The sequence below is a fragment of the Manacus candei genome, unplaced genomic scaffold (genome assembly GCF_025592945.1).
Source record: "Manacus candei isolate 608988 ecotype Guabito, Panama unplaced genomic scaffold, ASM2559294v1 h1tg000065l, whole genome shotgun sequence".
Taxonomy (NCBI): Eukaryota; Metazoa; Chordata; class Aves; order Passeriformes; family Pipridae; genus Manacus; species Manacus candei.
The window spans coordinates 13,553,081-13,575,862 of record NW_026138113.1 but is presented as its reverse complement, the minus strand read 5'-3'; the positions used below and the strand labels follow the sequence as shown (position 1 = coordinate 13,575,862).

At 41.3% G+C, this 22,782-nt stretch overlaps 1 protein-coding gene across 2 annotated transcripts in view; it reads right to left on the bottom strand.

The window, feature by feature from the left end:
• CDH11 (cadherin 11) overlaps positions 1–22,782 on the bottom strand; it is an 82,147-nt gene that overhangs the window by 2,635 nt on the left and 56,730 nt on the right. For both annotated transcript variants that reach the window (XM_051805776.1, XM_051805778.1), the window contains exons 3-12: positions 17,233–17,626; positions 15,047–15,341; positions 14,143–14,262; positions 13,655–13,822; positions 10,444–10,631; positions 8,812–9,065; positions 7,508–7,644; positions 7,191–7,312; positions 6,176–6,293; positions 1–252 (exon numbers count right to left, since the gene is read on the bottom strand). In XM_051805776.1, coding sequence (XP_051661736.1) covers positions 1–252; positions 6,176–6,293; positions 7,191–7,312; positions 7,508–7,644; positions 8,812–9,065; positions 10,444–10,631; positions 13,655–13,822; positions 14,143–14,262; positions 15,047–15,341; positions 17,233–17,460 — 1,882 coding nt within the window. In that variant the 5' untranslated portion in view covers positions 17,461–17,626. The remainder of the gene's footprint in view (positions 253–6,175; positions 6,294–7,190; positions 7,313–7,507; positions 7,645–8,811; positions 9,066–10,443; positions 10,632–13,654; positions 13,823–14,142; positions 14,263–15,046; positions 15,342–17,232; positions 17,627–22,782) is intronic.

Sequence of the window (22,782 nt, the reverse complement as noted above, 5' to 3'; positions counted from 1 at the left end):
CTAACAGGATGACGATGCAGGCCAGGATGGCGATGAGGGCGCCGGTGCTGAGCCCCGCGTTGAGCACGAAGGCCTCGGCATTGCAGGACAGGAGGGAGCCGCTGCTGTCACAGCCACACACCCGGATGGTCAGCGTGTTGGTGCTGCTCAGGGGGGGCAGCCCCCCGTCACTGATCACTATGGGGAGAAGGTATAAATCCTGCTTTTGGCGACTGAATCCTTCACGCCTGACGAGAACGCTCGCTGTGTTATCTGTTTAAAGAAGAGAGAGTCATTGTTACTTTTTCCACAAAGTCATCCTCTTAGTCAATATTAATAAAAAATATATCTTGCTACAATGGCTCTCAATTTTCAAGTGCTTTAGTATTATTTCTACAATAAACCCATACAAAGTGTCGTCTTCCTAGTGATCCAAGAGTAATTACACTATTATATTTAATTCATACAGTACCACGCAGTTTTAATTCTTGTACAATTATGAGGGCAACACAAGGAACACAGATAATCTCTGTTAGTACCTCATGAGAGTACCCCACTAACTCTCTGATAAACTCTATATTTCTTCAACTATAAGAATGACTGGGCCTTCCTGTTGCTGTTTGAGCCTGTTTTAATCTCTTTCCAGAATTAAAGCTTTCACTGGAGTGGAAAAAAACAAATGTCCCTGATGTATTGTTCTTGGAGGCACACCTACAGGCATGGTCGACAGAAATCTGTACCCAAATGGGCTGTGTTAATGAGACTCCCACAAAAGCAGAAGCAAAAGCCAGCATTTGCTGTGTATTGGGAGATTTGGGCCTCAGTGTTGACCTCTTTCAAAAGCAGTATTTTATCAGAACCTGTTTATCACCCAAACTCCCCAAGCCAGAAGTCAGATCATACATACTGTATGTCTGGGCACATTCCGGATTATGTGGAGATGAGGAAGAGTTAAATCACAGAATTACAGAATATCCTGAGTTGGAAGGGACCCACCAGCATCACTGAGTCCAGCTCCTGGCAGTATTTCTCTAATGCCATTCCTGCTCTTGCTGAGACATGCCCTGTCATGAGTCTCCTGGTGCAGTGGACAGAAACCAAGCTACCATCTCAGCACGAGTCAAAGGTAAAAGCCTTGGAGAGGGAAGTGTGTGAGATGACACCCTGGGCTGAGGCAGCCAGTGCTTCCCACTCCCAGCCAGGCTGGATAGAGCCTGGGAAACACAAAGGGGGCTTCTTTATTGTGCTCCTTGTTTCTCAACTCAGACTGAACCAAAGTTTCTAACAATTGTAAACATCCTGAAGTAAATGAAACAACCATATCCATGGTTTTCAGACCTTCAAAAACTAGTTTAGGTTGAGGATTTACTTCACACAAGCTTTTCGGGTTTGCCATGCTCTTTATTTTTTACTATATAAAGAAAAGAAAAAAAAAAGTCAGTCCTTTTATCTATTACGGGAGGGTTATTCACCTCTGATGGTACCCACTTTACTGCTGCCTCAGGGTACTGCAGAAGATTAATTGTTTTCCTGCTGAAGAGTCAGCATAAATTCCAGAATTTAATAATGCAAATCATAAAACCTGTCCTAATGATCTGATCACTGCTATTTCCATGGAAGCTTGTGAATAAATTATACCCAAAGAGAAGTATTCCCATCTTACATTAACCAACCTTACAGGCAGTGCCCCTGATGTAGGGCAAGGTCTGAAAATGTCCCCAAATTTGGTGGACACAGGTCAATTTTTGGGAGAGGGATGTTTGCACTGCTTATCTGACTCTCCCACTAGTAACTTCCGCAGGTCACACCAGAAAGGATGAGTATTTTTAAGTAGGATCCGTTTGCCTCATACCAAATTAATTCATCCCCCATATCTACCCCCCTGCTACCAGACCTACCACTCCTGATGCCCCGGGTGGGCACCTGAGCATGACACAATTGTGGTGGTTTTGGTGTTGAAGACTCACAAGAATAATACTGAGTAGAAAACAGCTTGTGAACTCCTTTACCTGAGGGTCACACTTGCTGAGGACAGAGAAGCTGACAAAGATCTGATTGATTGTCACTTGTGGCTTTTGGAGGTGCCCTTTGTTTCCTCCAGAGGCCTTCTAATCTCCTAAATGTTTACATGCAACATGTAAACTTTGTAGCACAACTTTTTAAAGCGCCTTGGTTATATCAGGAGCCTTATTTTAGGACTCTATGGTCTTGTAAGAATTATGTATAAATAGAAATATAAGATCTAATATCTATTAATCTATCAACTAATTTGAACTACTATATATTGATACAGAATAAAACTATTCTGCAGAGTCCTCTAAAATGCGATTAATAATTCATTTCCTCAGTATGAGAACCAAGATCTGTTCTATTAAATGAAAAATCACAATAGGACAGATTATTCTTGTGGCAAAAAATGTGAACATTAATAGTGGGCTGAACTACAGCTGCCTTGAGGTTGCAAAGGCAAAGTGGAAGGAAACACAGGCAGTACCATATGTTAGCATATCTAGTCTGTTGGTTACGCATTTTTTATTATATATTTCATTTTTTCCTGCATTTTGGCAGCTTAAATAATATTCTCAGTTAGAAATAAGAAAAAGATGGCAAATTATTCAGTTATTGTGCAGACTGGATACATCACGTTGCATAAAGATTAGACTGATTACATCACACAAAAGCTGAATTTGATCTAACAGGTGCTTTATCTATTTAACGTGATTTCTAGTTTAACATAAATTTTTAAAAAGAAAAATGCAATCAACAATCCTGGCTAAAGTTTAAAAAGGACTACTGTACATGAAGCCTAAAAAGTAATTTTTTAAACTTTTTTTTTTACTGTTTATGTTCACTTCTCACATTTAGAAGAAACATAATACCCATAAGAGGAAAAAACCCTCTTTTACCTAGATAAAAGATAACATATAATCTTAGCTAATATTCTCATCCTTACTTTTTGATTATTTTCAAGTCCCAGGAGTCTAACTATAATCCAGATAAAATGGCATTTTTTAAGCCAATAGAAGTTAAATGTCAATACCATCTTAAAACTATTACTTAGCACGTATGGGAGTGACTTGACTCACAGTCCTAATGAACACGGTGGGGGTCAGCACAAGGCAGAGGGAAAAAAACAGCCACCTCATCACCATTCCCAGATATACACAAGCTCTCATTTTCGCAGCTGTTATTGCCTGGGATATCCAGTATCCAAAGGTGCTGTAAGTGAAGATTACGTGTACTGTCCATAAAATCTTCACAATTGGAAGTTATAATTGAATTACTCCACGCTGATCTTTACACTTATCTCCCTGACCTTTGGTTTTTGTCTTTTTCTCTGATGACCTTATTGATGGTTTTCCAATTGTTCCTCTACATACAGGCAAATGTAGCTCAGCTCTGGGGGGTTTGTTAACATCTATATTGTGTTAGGAGGATTCTAGATGAATGGAGGTGGCTGCAGTGTGAACATTATTACCTGTATCAGAGTGTGAATGCTGATTCAGCAATAAAATAAACAATTTCAGAGGTCTAGCTGCTTAAAACCATTCCCAGGCAGCAGCAATTCCTGTGGATAATCCATGGCAAAATCCTGTAAATATATTGTTCATGTGTTTCAAAATGTCTTGATTAAAAGAAATTGCAAGCCAGAGAGTACATTCATATTTAAAAAGTGGATTTTAAGTCCCTGATTTTAGTGGGCTCACAAATTTAATTCCAGGCTCTGTAAAGCCCTGTCTTGAGGTGGTCACAACCTTCCAGCAGTGCCAGCTGCCACACGAGGTGAGTGAGCCCAACCAAAGGACAGCTCAGTTTAGGCCCAGTGGGATTAAAAGCAGGAAATGAATTTCCTAAAAACCCGTGTCTGTGCTGGGAAGCGTCACGAGCCTCCACTGCTCTTTTGAAGCTCTGACTTCAATGGGAACAAAACTGAACGGAGCGAACACGGCGCTGTTTATTTGTGGGGCATATGATGAGGAAACAGTGCAAAAGTAATTCAGTGTTTTATCCCAGCGTGTGCTGAGCCATTATCTCGTGTTTTCTATGGCAGACAGTCTCAGCTGAGGACTTGGGAGCACAGTAGGCTGTTAATAGGATATAGAACGTGATTATGTTTTTCGGATTACTGCAATGTGTGATTACTTTCAGGAGCTGGTAAAAAGAAACTCTATTAAATGATAATTATAGGACTGTATTCACTATAAAGTTCAGTAATAGGCCCAAACACTGGAGTTTTCATTAACTGTTCTCCACAGTTAATAAAGCTATTTTTCTTTGAAACTACCAATTCCCTCTGAAAGCAGTGACATGGTATATAGAATACTCAGATTTACAGCTGAAAAAAACCAACTTTGAATGATCATGTAAATTATTTGACTTGCAAATGGTAACACAATCTCCCTGAGAAGTTTTTTTTATGTGGAAGCACATAAAATTTTAACTTTTTTAACTTTGCTCTTTACCATAACTTACTTACAAGAAACTACACAGAAGTAGTAAAGTTACCAACATCACTGCACTGAGGATTGTACAAAATAAGGGAAAGAAAGGATTGGAATGGGTGAATTTCGTTATACTATTAGTTTCCCAAAACCAAAATTATATGGGAAGATTCAATCCTTAAATACTGTCCTGGTTTGTCAGGTACAGACACTACATTAAACTGAAATGATAATTTCAACTACAAAACATTTATATCTGGGTTAATTTTGTCAGTAATGAATTTGCCACACATGGAAATGAAGGATTAATGTAATTGGCTAGAGTCAGGAACCATAATACCACTTGCCTGCAGCTGTATCAGAGCATCTCTACTCTGATCTACACTTATAAAATCTAATCTTTTTTCAGTTTGATGTGGTGACCATAAAATATATTTTTAAGCGACACTTGGCCTCAGGGTCTCAAGCAAAGAACACATTCTTATTTACTTCTCCCTAAAAATACATCCATGAATTTTTCAGAACTTGTGTTTTACTACTTTAAAGAGAATAAATATCCCTGCCCTGGCTCCTTTATGAATTGCTTATGTATGTACGAGTGTCAAGCACCAGGCAACAGGATTGCTTTGATCAGTCAGGAATAACAGAAATTTTGTTTGGGAACTCTGATGATAATTACCCTCCCTTCAGATGTGGATAGAGATATAAACTGTGCCACAACACAAGAGTTTGTACTGAAATCATGTATGTGGATTGTGCTGCCTTTTGTACTTCTGGTACTCTTGGATTTGTTATTTAAACCAGCTCAACAGAGTTTTTCTTTTCAGAAAACACTTAAGTTTCCTTCAGACATTAAAGCTTGCTAATCAAAACCAATTCCTTAGAAGCTGAAACAATTTTTGCCCTGTGCAGGGAAATTAAAAATGAACATTGAATGAGAATATCATATTGATTATTATTAAATAAATAGAATAAATATGTATAATGGCTGAACCTGTGGTTTTTTTCTGTTTCCCACCTCCTCTGACTCCCTCAGCCTTGGCAAGGCAGGGTCAGTGATGCTTTATGTCAGATGATCAGTTAAGTTTTGACACTCACCTATGCCTGAGGTCTTTGCCTACAGATTTCTTCCATCTTGCAGTCAATCTGAGTGCAAGGCTCTGCTCTGCTTCATGAACAGCGAATTGATCAGGGGGTCAGGACACCCATACCTGAGATACACCCAATCCAGGTGTCTTCCACAACAGAAATCCCCACCTGGATTTCCTGCACAAGGCAGTGATTTGATTCCATTGGGAATCTAGTCCATGTCCTTTGGACCCATAATTTATAAAAACTGGCAAGTAGAGTAAGGTGAACAAATACAGACCTAAGAATTTCTACTGTCTCAGCTAATTTCAGTTAGCAAGTCAGGTTTCTCTAAATGAAGGAGATCTGCCAATTACATTTAGAGAATGTTTGGCAGTGGTTTTTACCCTCTTCCCGGTAGATAAAATGGAAGTGGATTTTTCATGTAGGGTATTATTATGCAATTTAAAATATGCATTCACGAAAAGAAAAATGAGTTAACAGGCATTATGCTGTTCCAAGAACATCCTTGCACTTCAGCTGTGGTTTTTTGCCTTCCTCCCCTAAATCTCTGGGAAGCAGACACTGACAGTTAATGACAACGCTGTTGCATGACATTAGGTTGGCCATTGGTTTTGCTTTGTCATTTCTTTAGACTCTAGTATAGAGGGAATCTTCACACAAACCTCTGTTGTCTCTGAGTGTAAAATTTGGATTATGAATAATTTCAGGTGGTAAACTGAAGATAAATCTTGGTCCATTGGCCGAGTCATCCTTGTCATCAGCACTAATTGTAATAAATTGCTGCAAAAGAAAAGCACTCTGTAAACAAACAGCTTCTTCTCTGAGTACATCACATACCAACAGCATTCCAAGACAGCTCTTGAATATAAGGAACTTTGAAATAGCAGACCCCCCTCAGATACAAATGTATGTGATTACAAACACAGAGTAGATGCCAAACTACAACAGGCAATCTTTGTTTGCTATTAAATTTAACCAACACAGAACTATGGCTGTAAAAATATACACCTTCTGCATTCTTATATACAAATATGTGCTAATGATAACACAACTGACTAAATAAAATCCTGCAGAAAACTCAGCAGCTGAGAGTTCTTTTCAAACTGCCACACGAACTGCAGGGGCACAGCCCATGTGTAGAGCCGTGTTCCTGTATGATACTAACCCCTCTTCCTCACAGATTGCCAGGAATAAATCTGTCAGCTGAGCTCCACAAGCACTGCACTGGGATTCTCTGAATATTTCTGTAACATCCAAACCAGGCTCAACAACTGGGAAAGCTGCAGCAAACCAGCTTTGCTGCTGCTGGTGGATCCTCACAGCCAACACCAATCATACCTAATGCACAAAGCAGTGTGTGACTATTGAGAGCAGCTCACAAACAAAAACACAGGGCAGTGCCTTTCTGTGTGCTCCAGGCATTTTGGCCAAAATTTCAAAACAAGTGTTCATTTACTGCCACTCGTTGGAGCTGACAGGACAAAACTGGGCTGATGCTGCAGAAAGAACCGTGTGGGCAGGGAGGGCAGTGGGCAGAGAAAAGTGATGGGTGCGGAAAGGGTGGGCAGAGGGAAGGAGGAGAGCAGAGGGAAGGAGGTGGGTAGGGATGGAGGTGGATAGGGATGGAGGTGGGCAGAGGGAAGGAGGGGGGCAGAGAAGGAGGAGAGCAGCCCATACCTGATTGCTCCGGGCATTCTCACACACAAAGGCCTCATAGGCTGCTGCGAACTTGGGGGCATTGTCATTGACATCAACCACCTTAATGGACACGGGGACTTTGGCTTCCTGGTGTTGTTTGTCTATGGGAGAAAGCAAAACCAAAATGAGAAGCAGGAAAACCCCTCAAAACAAACAAAATCCCACCTGCATCCAGGGAAAAATGCAATAGATGGAGGTATTTCTATTGGGATTTACTGCAGCTTATCAAACCGAGACACCTGGAAGGGTACAGAATTTATACCATTGATCATAAACTACCTCAGTGCAATACTTACGGACTTCAACTGCAAACACAGAGATATTATGCCAAGCAATTTCTTCCCTATCCAAAGCTTTTATTGTCTTGATATTGCCATCTTCTGCATTGATAACAAAATATCTTTCAAGATCAGTGTGACGATCAATTGAATATCTAAAGAAGATTGAAAATCAGTAATTAGAGAAAAGAAGGACTTACCAGTTTTGCATATCAAGATTTCTTCTATATAATTATTATTTCTGAATAACTGTAAGTAGTACACTTTTTGTTGCCCTCAATATCATTGTCAAAGGGATGATACATGTTCTTTAAAAAAGGAGCATCACCTGGTTGGTTTCTACATTTAGAAAAATAATACACCAGAATGTTTGTAATAAGTGAAAATTGCTGGATTTGAAGTCTCTGTATTAAAGCCCTAAAATATTCTTTATTTTTTCCTATTATAAAACATGATAAAAATATCTACTGAGATATTTGTGTTTTCTTCTGTTTCATATTAATCATGACCATCTTTTAAGTCTTCTGATCTTTTCTTTACTCAGAATATTAATTGATCATACCAATTTATTAAATATTGTCCCCTATCTGCACATTCGCACAGCTTCAGACAGCTCTGACTTTCATATCTTCACATTGCAATTCTTTGAAATGTTAAGTATAGCCACTGAAGAGAGCTTTATAATTTAATTTACACTGAGAACATGACAAATGAAAATAAACTAATAAAAAATGTTATAAGAATTCTTCCCTGTGAGGGTGGGGAGGCCCTGGTCCAGGTTGCCCAGAGAAGCTGTGGCTGCCCCATCCCTGGAAGTGTCCAAGGTCAGGTTGGACAGGACTTGGAGCAACCTGGGCTAGTGGAAGGTGTCCCTGCTCATGGCAGGGGGTGGAACGAGACGAGCTTTAAGGTCCCTTCCAACCCAAACCATTCCATGATTCCAAGACAATCCAACATAACTGCAGAAAGTAGGTGTCTGTATGTGCTTGTCTTCAGCAATTAACAACACAACACAATCTCTAATCTACTGCTCAGATTTCTATGTTTTCAGGAAAAAAACACATTGCAATAACAGCACAGGGTATTTGTGGAAATTATAATTTAGAATAGAGTTAACAAAGATGCCTTAAAGTATAATTCAATTAGACACAGCTGTGGTACAATATAGACTTTGAGAAACTGCAACAAGGCATAAATCCAATGCTGGAGAGTTAAAGTTATTAATATTCTGGGTGTATGTAGCTCCCTCACACTACCTTAATAACCTGCATAACAATTCGAAAAGCTAATGCTTGGCAGCAAACAGCAAGAATGCAGTGTACCTTATAGCACTGTTGGCAGCATCAGGGTCTTTGGCATGTACTTTCCCCACCACAGTACCAGATGCTGCATTTTCTTGTACTTCAAAAATGTAACCTGGCTTCAGAAACACGGGGGGCTCGTCAGCATCTTCCACTGCTATTTTCACTGTCACCGTGTCCTTGAACGGCCCATTGCTGATGAACTTGGGGTCAATGTGGACATTGGCTGCCTCCACCTTCAGGCTGTAGGTCTTTTTGGTTTCATAATCTAAGGTCTGCGAGAAACAAGAAGACAATGCATTCCATAATTAGGAAATCCAGAGTGTAAAAGCAGCAAGCAGTGCCCTTGTATTCAGTGACATAAAACAAATGTGGGCATCTGTCAACAAGCTTGGACAGAAAGACTCAAATGGAAGGAGCTACACTCTATGCATGGAGCAGCATAGGAAGGCACTCAAAGTATCACAACAGAGTCCTTGCCTTGCTCTTTTCTTGCTGTATCACTGAGGAAATCATCTGTACTGGGAAAATTAACCTGTTATTTGTGAAGCCTTTCAGGTGGCACAAAAGGGCAAGGGACAGGGAAGGGGCTCCCACAAGAGGCCAGAATCCCCAGCTGGCGGGATCCTACATGGGCGTGGTTTGAATTGCTACTGGGCGTCCCATGAGAAAGGACACAGAGAAGTTAAATTATTTAAGTAGTGGGGAAAATATGGAGATAAGTCCTTTTGGGAACCTGAGCAAAGTCACAGCACACCTGCACTTTCATTGGCATAAGAGTTGCAGTGCTGGTGGCCTTGAATTCATCCTGTAGGTGCCAACCACAATTCCCAAAGTCTGCTAACACCACAAACTGAGTGATGCCCCACCATGCACAGCTTGTGTGTTTTGCATTTTAAAACACACAAAAAATCCACTTCCACCTCTAGAACAGATACAGGAATTGAACCAGGGCACAGTTTTGAGTAAAGGAGACCTCTGGGTGTCTTTCTGAGGGACTGCCCCTGTGGACAGGGCAGGGCTAACTATGAAATTAAGTTGCCCAGGCCTTCTCCTCTAAGTTCTGACTATCTCCAAGAGAGATAAACAGCTTTGAAGATACAAAGGGTAAAATAATAATGCCTAAATAATGAATAAATTATGATTTATAATTTGGAATTCTAAATTAATTTAATAACGCTTTCAAGGCTCGCACTGATGGGTTGTACATGAAATCCCCTCTGCTGCTTTTTGCATAGCCTGTGACTCCTTCAGAACACTGTTGTGGACAATGCATAGCTGAGGAATCCAAACTATTGGACATGAGGCTGTTCAGACTGAACATAAAGCAACAGTGAATGTCTGCTACTTATCAGCAGTGGGCAAAACTTCATTAACAATGAAGCTGATGGCATCATATTTTACCGTGACTTTTTATTATGAATTCATTTAGTTTGTGCAATTAATCCACTGTACAGTATTTATGTAACTCTTCTTGGTTATTTTCTTCCATTCCAATTCAGCTAATGGGGAAATGGAATATTAAAAGTTAATCACACCTTTAGAAATTAAGTGAATTTGCATTTACTAATATTTTAGCTTAGGTGGTAATCCATTATTACCAAATATTCTGTCAGCAACAAAGAACACTGCACATTAGTGGGTATTACCCACCTTCTTAAGCTTTACTACCCCTTCCTGAGTCTCATAGTCTGTTGTAATTTCAAACATGTCCATGCCATCTCCATCGATGATGCTGTAGGCTACCAAGCCATTTTCCCCAATGTCAGGATCTTTGGCCTTCACTCTTCCTACTTCCTCTCCTGGGATAGCTGCTTCTGACACTGACATCTGGTACACACCTGGGGGAGGGAAAACAGACATTTCCTGAAGTGTGTGTGCACTCTGCTCTCCAGCTGTACTGAACTCATTGAACTTGTAAGTTCCAAATAAACACAGTAATTTTTTTATATTTTCAACCCCCCTGAAGGAACGTTTATTTTATGTTATGTGTTATGTTATGTTTATGTTATGTTATGTTTTTTATGTTTGTTATGTTATGTTTGTTATGTTACGCTCAAAAGAGCTCTGAGAAGCAAGTCATCTGTGAAACCTTAAAGCACATGGCTAATCTATATAACATGACCTCCTCCCTGATGTTTTACACTCCATCTCTGTCCCTCTCTGTTCAGGGAGGGTTAAAAGGACATTCAGAATGCAGAAATTGTGACATCAAGGTTATCATTTATATCAGAAATGTTATTAGAGAAATGGAAGGAGAACTCTCTTTCATATGCTCATGGTCTGACCTTCAACTCTGTTGAGTCCAGAAGCATTTCTGCCCATTCATCCAGGAGTCATAAATTATATTCAATGAGTCGGATAAGATCTCTCTGCTGTGCTGGCTAAAGAATAAATCTGTTGCTTTCTATGTCTTTACTTTGGAGTGTGAATGTACAGTAACAATGATTATTAAAATTCAGCACCACAGACAATATGTACCAATTTGTATGGGGTTCCAAACCAAACCAAAAATGGCTTTCCCATATCTCCAGTAGGAAACCCACTCCCAAACATCCCACAGATGTATTGCCTTACAGAGGTTTCCCTGGGTATTCAGGGACACCAGAGGAGAGCAACAATGTTCCTGGATAAATCTCTCTCCAACAGTTACCCTTCAAGCAGCATTTCCAGGACCTGGAAACCCCCTCCAGAGCTCAGAAAACATAACCTGATCCTAAGTGTACAAATCTATGTCAGCATTTTCAGCCACCTCATCAGCATTAATAACTTGGGGAGGGGAAAAAAAAAGAAAAAAGCATGAGAAAATAAAATAATCTAATTTATTCCCCACCATAATTGCTCTTTTTTTGCTACGTGAGCACCCTTGGAACATCAGGAGACTTATACCAGGCAGGGACTTGGCTCATTACCCATAAAAACAATTGGCACATGTCATTGAAATAGGTCATTAATTCCAGTCACAAAGAACCCAACATTTAAGCACGTAACTCATTAATGGTTTGAGCAATGAGCATCAAAAAAAAACAAAACAAAACAAAAAAAAGGAAATAAGAATAAAAAATCAATTGTTTGTTTGTACAGACAGGTAAAATCCTGGTTTTGTCTTAAAAAACATTCCCAATTCAGGTTTTAATTTGGGGAAGAATGATTAAGTAGAATAACTGTTATTAGGCACTTCTGATAAATTTAAATGTTCTTCCAAAAGATTCAGTAAAGTGGCTTGAATTTGTAGGAAAAAATCCGCAATTTGATGGAGTTAACAAAAGGCCATACATTGGGGTCCCAGATCATGATCTGGTGTGAAAAGGCACATCTCTAAGGTATATGAAACCTGACATTTTTAGGATTCAATACATTTCTTTGAGAATGGTAAATAATTCTGGCACAGATTTTTCATTTAGGAACCAACTATGTCACTTCAGCTCTTGTATGAATGTCCAGGAAGCTGAAACATTGGAGGAAGAGAAGTTGCAGAGATGATCATGTCCAGAACATATCAGGGTCATAACTGTTGCTCAGAGGAGAATCAGTATGGGCTGGGATGGTGCTTATACTGCACTCCAAAAAAACCCTACAGCCATGAAGAGATGAAATGGAGAACAGATGTGTGAGCCCATTAATGTGCTTCCTCCCAGTTGTGAAGACTGAATCTGTTAATGTCAGTCCTGGTTAATTTTATGTGTGAAAAGTAAATAGCACAGGTATAAAAAAATTACTTAATTTGACCACCAGAAATAAACTTCAACAATAGTGGTAATTTTAGTTTGCTTCACCATGGTAAATAGAAGTCTTGAGGAATAGCCAGTCTTTTATCCTTGAGGACATTCACTATTCACCAAGAGTGTTTATAGAAGTAAAGGATGATGCATCCATACTTAAAATGCAAAGCTATGTGAAATAAAAAAAATGCCACTCCTTCACCTCCTGGCTTGTCAAAGACCTGAAAGGGCCCAATCAGGAGCTGTTAACAGATTGTGCAACATTGTCATCAAGGGGCAAGAAAGGCAAGAGCCTCCAGGCCTATGAAATACAGGGGTAAGAAGCTAAAGTGGATCTGTTTTCCTTTGCCCGTCTTCATCAAACCCAAAGCAGATTCGTTCGCTGAAAATGACCCTCCAAACTCTGCTGGCAAAGAGCTGAGAACTTGGAGTGGTGAAAGGCACAACATGGGGCCACTGCAGACTCCTTTCAGACACTGCAAGTCTAGAAGGAGAGCTTTGTGCAGACACACGGGGTGACTGCTGCGTCCTGCACCCCAAGACAGGAGGATCTGTTCCTGCACAACACCTGCAGGGGCTTTTGTTTTAACTTCCTCCTATTTCTCTGCAATGATTCCCTGAAGTTCCTGTGGTCTGAACAGAGAAGTAAATACCACTTGCTTTTTTAAAGTGTCTTTTACATCCATGCTGTAAATATGAAAATGGGAAAGGAAGTAAACCAGCTTATCCCAGCAATGCTGAGGGGCAGGTACATGTTCCAGTATTTTGGACTGATTTGGTTTAATGCACAAGAGACACCTCGAGAAATGGGGCTTCTTCCTCCATTAACAGAGAAGTCCACATTATGCCTCCCTGCTAATATAACAGTTATATGACATGGTCCAGTAGTTCAAAAAATGAAGTGTAGGGTTAGGAATCTTTGTAATCTAATCCTGAGCTTAAAAATGTCTCACTTTGCAACACAAAGCAAATAATGCAGACACTAAAGCTCCATGTTACTAGCAAAAAATGTGTAACTAATGCTTCTTTATTCATATGTGCTGCAATAACCCAGCAGTTACTGCTTTTTCAAGCTTTGCATATGTCTGATACTACACAAACGTGGGTACTATAGAAAATGGGAGTAAGGATCTTGTTCTTACTTTGTGGGAACTTTGGTGGGTTGTCATTGACATCTGTAAGTGTAATTGTCACTTTGGTTGTCCCTGAGAGGCCTCCCATGTGTCCTCCCATGTCTTTCGCCTGTATTACAACGTGATATTCTTCCTTGGCTTCTCTGTCCATGTTGGGAAGGGCAGTTCGGATAATTCCTGGAAATACAGAGAAAGTGTGGCACATACAAAGTTTCACAGGTTCACATTATGAAAAACTGGATGCTGCATAAAACACAGTAATATTTGCAGTGATGGTGCAGATTTTGTTTTCCCTACACTGTGTGTTTTGTTGTGTAAGGAAAGTAGCCCAAATATTTGACACAAGACAACTCTGGAGAATAACAGTTCAGCACAGAAACAGGCATTTCTGTCACACCATATCATACCCCAAAGAAATAGTAGATATACCCAGTCAATACATTTAGTTCATTTTGAGGCATTCTGGTTATGAGGTCCAATAAACTGCTCAATAATACCTGTTTGAGCTTCCACCGAGAAGTACGGCTGACCTTCCAGAATGCTGTAAACCAGTTTGGCACTGTTCCCATAGGTAGGATCATCAGCGTCTGAAGCTGTTACCTGAATAACCGATGTACCTAAAAAGGGAAAGCAAACACAAGAGGAATCCAGTCAGAAGCAAACCTGTCTGCAAGAACCGTGCAGAGATGCTTTCAGTCATTCAGCATAACTATAGCTGAACTTTTTTATTTCCACATTTGGGAAATGAAAAAGAAAATTTCTTGACAGTTTCTATATGACAAAATAGACTCATAAAATCCAAAAAGATTTGTCACCGGCTGTGATGTGGATTAATGTTCTAAACAGTGAAGATACAAAAGTCAGCAGTCGCTCTGTACCATTATGGTTTTTTTCCTCAGTAGTTTTAAGCCTTATATTGCTTTTGTCATTAGAGAGCCAAACAATAGAGTTTTCTTTTTTCATTTTTTCTCAGTAAGTTTTCAGAGAAATCATTCCTGTAGAAATCTCTGAGACAAACACAAGCTCAAAGAGGAGATGAAAATGGAATAGAGAGTGTGGCAGTAACTCCTTAGCTTTATTACACAGCCAGAGGAATGATCTTGATGTTTACCCCAGAGGATTTACACCCCATAAATTCCAGGGGGCTCTCATACTCCCTCCTAGGAGGAGATAGTCCTGTTCTAGGAACCATCCAGAGACACTTCAAGTCTGACAGTTGGGAGCTGTGCAGGCTTTGATTTGGTCAGCAAATCAGAGACATTGACTGAGCCACTGGCTGAGCATGAAGTAAATTTTACTTCCCAAAATTCCTGACAATAAGAATTAAATAAAGTCAAGACATACTGACAAAGCAACACCTTCTCTAAGGCCAGGAGCTGCAGTGCATTTCTGAGTACTCACCTACATTTGATCTCTCTGGCACATTGGCATGGTAGTTTTCATGAAGAAACTCGGGCGGGTTGTCATTTATATCTTGCACTTTGACAATGAATTCCGAGGGTGGTTCCAAAGGTCTGTTGGTGTTCCTGTCCACAGCCTGTGCCGTGAGGGTGTACTGAGCTCTCTCCTCCCGGTCCAGTGTCTTTGTTGCATGGATGTTCCCTGATTTGTCATCAATAACAAAAATGATTCCTGCTCCTTCACCTGAGAGAATGTATTTAATGTTTCCATCTCCAGAATCAATATCTGAATGAAGCTACAAAATGAGAAACAGACATACCTTAACAAGGTACCACATTTCATGGATGAGCTTACGAAACAAAAACATTCCGGAAAATACTATAATTTCAGAGTTTTTAAAAACTTTGTCTTACACCAGGCAATAATCCACACTTGGGCACATGGTGTGGCCTCATCTACCCTGCACTCAGGGCAGTTGCCAGCCCAGACCTGCATCCTGCCACACACAGGCTGCTGCTGAGACCCAAACCTTCAGATTTAACATTTAAAGAGGAGAATACACGAGAAGATAATTATGGCAGGTTCTTTATTCAAACCCAGTTGGAAGAAAGAGTCATTTTTAAAAACATTTTTGTGCACTTCATACAAATCATATTCTACTGGGTTGCATTTAAAAAGCTGTTAAGTGATAAATGGGATGCAACCAGTGAGCTCAGCAGTGTGCTCAGGTGGGCAAAGGGATCCTGGCTTGTATCAAGAATAGTGTGACCAAGGAAGTGATTGTCCCCTGTACTGGGCACTGCTGAGGCCCTTCAAGTTCTGTGCCCAGTTCTGAGCCCTCACAGCAAGAAAGGCATTGAGGGGCTGGAGCGTGTGCAGGGAAGGGAACGGAGCTGGGAAGGGGCTGGAGCAGCAGGAGCAGCTGAGGGAGCTGGGGGGGCTCAGCCTGGAGAAAAGGAGGCTCAGGGGGGACCTTCTGGCTCTGCAACCCCCTGACAGGAGGGGGGAGCCGGGGGGGGTCGGGCTCTGCTCCCAGGGAACAAGGGACAGGAGGAGAGGGAACGGCCTCCAGCTGTGCCAGGCGAGGGTCAGGTTGGGCATGAGGAGGAATTTCTTGCTGGAAAGGGCGGTCAGGCCTTGGCAGGGGCTGCCCAGGGAGGTTTGGAGTCCCCATCCCTGGAGGTGTCCCAGGAAGGCCTGGCCGTGGCACTGAGTGCTCTGGGCTGGGGACAAGGTGGGGATGGGGCACAGGGGGATCCATGGGCTGGGAGGGCTTTTCCAACATTAATGATTCTCTGTTCTGTGATTGCGAACTGGAGTGATTGCCAACTAATTATACCCTCTTTATTACAAAAGAAGAAACAAATGCTTACTAAACACTCTTACTTCTGCAACCAGTGCACACTTCACTTTGATGGATGAGGGAAACACTGAGCCAAATTACAGATTTATTGATTTTATATTGACATCCACAAATTACTAACACTAACCACCTTTTAAACCGGGCTGTCAGAATGGTATTTGCTGACATTGGTCCTGTTTCCCCACTCTTTTTGTGCTGGTCTTAAGTCAACAGAGTTCTGCTGACTGTTTAAAAACTGGTAAATATGCTTTTTTATTTATCTATTTATATTCTGCTAGTGTTAGACAGTAGCAGAATAAAAAACTAGTCTGGGATGTGTGCACATACACATGTGCACACAGATATCTCTCGCTCTATACACACCCCTCCATATGTTTGATTTTACTGATAAATTGAAAACGAAATGATGAGAAGATACCTATTGGGCAGGACACTTTTACTGAGCTGCTGGGTTGGACATTACATTTTTAATTACTACTTTTAAAGTCCCAAGAATGATAACAGATATTCTTGGGACATATTGTTGCTCAAGTGCTTCTGTGGTTCTTGCTGGTTTGCCAAGTAACAGCTTTCACACCTTCATGCAAGGGCTGCTGAGTTCAGTGGAAATATTTGTATTGTCTTAGATGGTATTTTGCTTAACATCTACACTGAGCTCCAAGAAAGTGATTCTAGGTGAATAAGTAGCTGTTGAAGAAGCAGCTAAAACAACACAAAGGTAAGAGCAAGAAGAAACAACGGCAAGAAAAAACTCAGCAACACACAAAATAACAATATAAATTAATAATATTAATTGATGACAGAGAAGGAAATTCTTTCTTACCCTTCCCACTAGCACAGGATCTGGTCCTGTGTACTCTTCTATAACAAAGAACTGATTCCACACCCAGCCTCTCTTGGAGCGGTGCAGGACTTGTCCCTCCTTGCCTTTCTCGTGGTGCCCGTGGAGCGATGGCCGGGACTGGTTCAGTGGCCCCGTGCTCAGGGCGTGGCTGTAGCACAACATGCCCAGGCAAAGCAGAGCAGCCTGTAAACAACTGTCCTCCTTCATTTTTGGTTATTTTGTAGGCACAGAAGTATCCAAGAATCTACTCCTTCCACCTTGGAACTCAAAAAGTTTGACGCTGCTGAAGTTTCACACAGACTGTTGTGCTCATAGGATGCCACCACACATTAAACACATCACTTTAATGCTCTGCAGCTTTCCAACTTAATTCCTGAAAGAAAGCAAAATGGAGAACATTGTCACTTCTTTATAGAAGTCTTTGAGGATGCAGTAATTTTTTTATGAAGTGAAATAAAATTAGGACTTCCTCGATAAATGTCAAGATAAGAAGACTAAAATAAATCAATAATTATGAAATACAGACTAATGAGCATATTTGGTGCTTTGTTACATGGAACTGCCACCTTGTAGAATCTCCTGACTGGTTTGGACAGTTACTGCCTGGAAGTTGAAAGATAGGGAATTATATTCTCTCATGATCCTTTCAAATGGATTTAGCCCAAGATGCAAGGTAACTATATAAAGACCTAATTTATGTCTAATTGCTCTTTGGAGCTTAGATATAAGCCTTAGATATAAGCTGCTAAGCCACAGGTCTGCATTTAAGGGAGAGACCAAGACTTATCAAGGATGCAATATTTCTACATGATCAACACATTTCCACGCTGAACACAACACCCATGTTTTTCTAGGCAGGAGCAGTGGCTGACAGAGCTCCAAGGACCTACAGTTTGGATTTAGACCCTTGAAACACCTCTGAGGTTTAAGTCATCAAAGCAGAGAAGCAGCATTGATTGCCCAAATCAGTCTGTTGGCTTTGGGCTGGTGAGAGTAAGTGCCACAAACCAACAAAAACTTGGTCAGATATTTTTGATAATGTAACAATTTATTTAGCTATTTATTTCTGGTACTATATTGATTCTTCCTTTCTAATACTTCTTAAAACACTAGGTCAGAATTAATATTTGAAGGAGAAATTGCGTAATAGAGTGAAACCTGAACTAAGGTCTAAAACTTCAGCAGCTCCCAATCCATCACAAAGGCCACTTTGGGGTTTCCAATATATTCTTCTTGAATCTTTATAGAACAACCAATTTTACAAGCTTCCTATGATGTTTCTTTCAGTTTTCAGTGTAATTCACTTTGCTCTTCTGCAAAATACTAACAAAATATTTGATGTTATATTCATACAGGCGTATGTATAAACATGTGCTACCACCAGCTTTAAAAAAAGAACAATTTTTTAATGAGAAATAAGATTTTACACTTGGTGTTTGCAGCAGGCAAAATGTGAATAGAGGGAAAAGCTTGAACCTACACTCCAGTCTATAACTCCAGCAACAGAAAAACATCTCACTGGTACCAAACCTACTCATGTGGGGACATCTATCTCACCTCCTGAGCAGTCGTGCCCTCCTGTCCACATCCATTTGCACAGGTACATAAAAATACATTGGCAAAAAGATTAAATATCTGGATTTATTTGCTCAAAAAAGGTAAGTTTTTAATCTTATGTCATTGAAAACTGAAATAACCTCAATTACAAGTCCACAATGGTTCCAGCATAATGAATTCGATGAAATTCACCCAGAGAGGTGTGAACACACTCAGGTTTTCATAAGCATGTTTATTAAGTGTATTCGTTGTATCCATTTAATTGTCTTTCAACACTAGATTATAGTGGCTTCCAATGATAATGGTTAATTCTGAAAGGAAAGGACACTCCTTTTTCCACCCAGATTTGCACAGAAGAAATGAAATTGAAGCCCTAGGTATGCAGCATTTACTTACCAAGCTTCCCCAGCATTGAACTTTATTAAACATAGTACATCTTTATAAACACAACCCATCAAATTCTCTGCTCATCCCACAGGTGTAGACTGAGTTGCTCTGTCCTGTGCATAAACACCTCTTGTTTTACATCCTTGTGGAAATGTAATCTCCAGCACCTGAGGTAACCTCCTTTGGCCTCTTCATCTACAGAAATTTATTGATGTAACCAAATCCTGCACCTTAAGGCCAGGTCAGTCTGCTTCATAATTGCATCCAGCTAATCAGTGATGTTGCTATTTCAGACAAAGTTTGCTCTGGAGTGTCCTTCTAGTGAAACAGTCCTTAGTGCCAGGCCTAGTCCAGGTGATTACCCTGGGCAGGGACACTGCTACAGGGATCTGTACTACAGGGATCACTCGTGCAGCAGATAGAGGGGCTTGGGCTCCTGGAATGCTAAAAGGAGCCTACATGCTCCAGACAGAACTGGAATAGGAACATATTCCTGGACAGCTGTGCATTTTTAAACCTGATGTGAAAAACCCCTGTAAGTAAACTGCTTATGTTAATAGACTTTGGATGCATTTGAAAATTAAACTCACTGACAGTCATTCACCATTAACATCCCATAATGATCTCAACTGTGAAAATAAGTAAACAAATACCCCCACTACTCCAAAAGTTCTCAATACTTTTATGTAAACCAGTAAACACTTTGTAAAGCTGCTTACCAATAATGGAAAAGCCAAGCTGATACATATGTGTTTAATATCAGCTATTCAATTGCGAAGTGATGGAAACAAACTGGTAATCCCAGATCCATGCCTAATTTATTAATAAGGATTGAAGCAAAAATTATTTGCTATCTTTTGTTTTATCCTCTGCATGCACATGTATGGAAACATATCTTCAAGCTAAAGAAAACTATTATCTCTCATCCACTACTTCACAGAATCACAGACTGGTTTGGGTTGGAAGTGACCTTAAAGCCCATCTCATTCCAGCCCCTGCCATGGGCAGGGACACCTTCCACTAGCCCAGGTTGCTCCAAGCCCCTCCAAACTGACCTTGGACACTTCCAGCGATCCAGGGGCAGCCACAGCTTCTCTGGGAAACCTGGGCCAGGGCCTCCACACACTCACAGGGAACAATTCCTTCCCAATATCCCATCTAACCCTGCCCTCTGTCCGTGGGAAGCCATTCCCCCTGTCCTGTCACTCCAGCCCTTGTCAATAGTCTCTCTCCATCTTTCTTGCAGGCCCCTTCAGGCCCTGCAAGGCCACAGTCAGGTCACCCCAAAGCTTCTCCTCTCCAGGCTGAACAATCCCAACTCTCCCAGCCTTTCCTCCCAGCAGAGCTGCTCCATCCCTCTGCTCATCTTGGTGCCTCCTCTGGACTCTCTGCAGCAGCTCCATGTCCTTGCTGGGCTGTTCCCCAGGACTGGAGCAGCTCTGCAGGGGGGTCTCACCTGAGGGGCAGAGGGACAGAACCCCCCCTACCCTGCTGCCCACACTGGGGGATCAGCCCAGGGCACAGGGGGTTCTGGCTCCCAGCACACACGTCCAGGCCACGTCCAACTTGGCCTAAAAAAAATCCCTAAGACTGTTTATAGTAATTGCTTCTGTTTTGAGTTATAAAGTCAAAGGACTCTATTTTAGTAGCAATGCCGAGCTGGTTCTTTAGTAAGTGACCTACAGGACGTCAGGCTGCAATTGAAGCTGGAGCTGCAGGCAATAAGGTCTCCCTGGCCTCCTCATGCCCCTCCTGAAGGTCCTGCTCTGCTCACTCACACTGTGTTGCCCCAGCAGGGAGCCCTCTGAGAGCCCTCTGACTCCCACAGCAGAAAAGCTGAGAGAATAAATCCACAGGTTCCACTGAAGTCTACGAAATTACTCAAATTCAAAACAGTTGCAGTTTGTCCTTTTATAAATTGCATTTTATTCTAAAAGTCAAGGTGCACAAGATGCTCTCAGGTTAGAGCTAAAATTTATAAAGCGGGTCCTTTTCTCTTGTGGAAAAATACCTCGTAATCCTGCAAGCATGGAATAGAGATGTGAGGATGGCTATTGCTGCAGCTGTCTGGGCTGCTGCTTGAATGAATGTCCCAAAATTCTGTGTGCAGCATTTGTAATCAGGCACTGCACAGATAGTAACCTGTCAGACTCATTTGCTGTGAATGTTTGTAATATTTTATTTAAAAAATCACAGCATGTCACATGTTCTGAAAATCACATGTCCTGAAAATTACTGTTATTTCTGCTCATAGATTATATTCCTCAACAACGGCAAACAAATCTCAATGGGCAATTGACCCAGCTACAACATTGTGCTGGTTTGGGCTGGGATAGAGTTAATTTTCTTCCTGGTAGCTGGTCCAGTGCTGTGTTGTGGATTTAGTAAGAGAATAATGTTGCTAACACACTGATGTTTTAGTTGTTCCTGAGTAATGTTTATACTGAGTCAAGGACCTTTCAGCTTCTCATGTCCTCCCTCCAGGAGGCTGGAGGGGAAGCACAAGAAGCTGGGAGTGGACACAGCTGGACAACTGACCCAAACTGGCCAAAAGGACCTTCCAAATCATTACGACATGAGGCTCAGCACATAAAGTGGGAACCACTGCTCAGGAACTGGTTGGGTGTATCTCTGTGACTGGTGAAAAATTGCATTGTGCACCAACTGTTTTGTACATTCTAATTCTTTCATCCTTATTATCATTCTTTTCTTCCTCTTCTGTCCCTATAAAGCATCTTTATCTCAAGTGATGAGTTTTCTCACTTTTACTCTTTCAAGACTCTCCCCCATCCCAGGGCAGGAGCAGGGGAGTGAGCAAGTGCCTGTGTGGTGCTGAGTTGCTGGCTGGGGTTAATCCACAGCAGACATCCATTTGGAATCGCACAACATGTAATTTTGAAAATCCAAGTTTTCCTAAGAAATCTGTAAAAAAGCTGCTTCCCACTTCCATAAGCATAGTGGATGCCAGGTTTCACAGAATCATAGAATAAGTTGAGTTGGATGGGACTCATTAGGACCATGGAGTCGAACTCCTGGCCCTGCACAGGCACCCCAACAATCCCACTGTGTCTGTGCAGGGCGTTGTCCAAACCCTCCTGCAGCTCTGGCAGCCTTGGGGCTGTGCCCACTGCCCTGGGGAGCCTGGGCAGTGCCCAACCAGCCTCTGGGGGAAGAACCTTTGGCTGAGATCCACCCTGAGCCTGCCCTGACACAGCTCCAGCCATTCCCTGGTCCTGTCCCTGGTCCCCCCAGAGCAGAGCTCAGTCCCTGCCCCTCCTCTGCCCCTCATGAGAAGCTACAAACTATCCTTGCACTAAGATAGACTGTTCTCAAGAGGAAGAATTCCGTTAACATATTTTAATTGCGTACAAACAAGTGTTGGCAGTTTTGGTATTGAATAATAGCTTTATGGAGGATAAAGGGAAAACAAGAGTTAACAAGATCCAGTTACATCAGCAGGGCACAGGAGAGCAGTGAAATTCCCAAATGCTGCCCATGTTAGCTGATCAGTTGAGCCATCCAGGACTGAGAAATGTCCAAAAAAATCTAGTCCAGACTCTGAAAAACAACATACACCATGGGGTG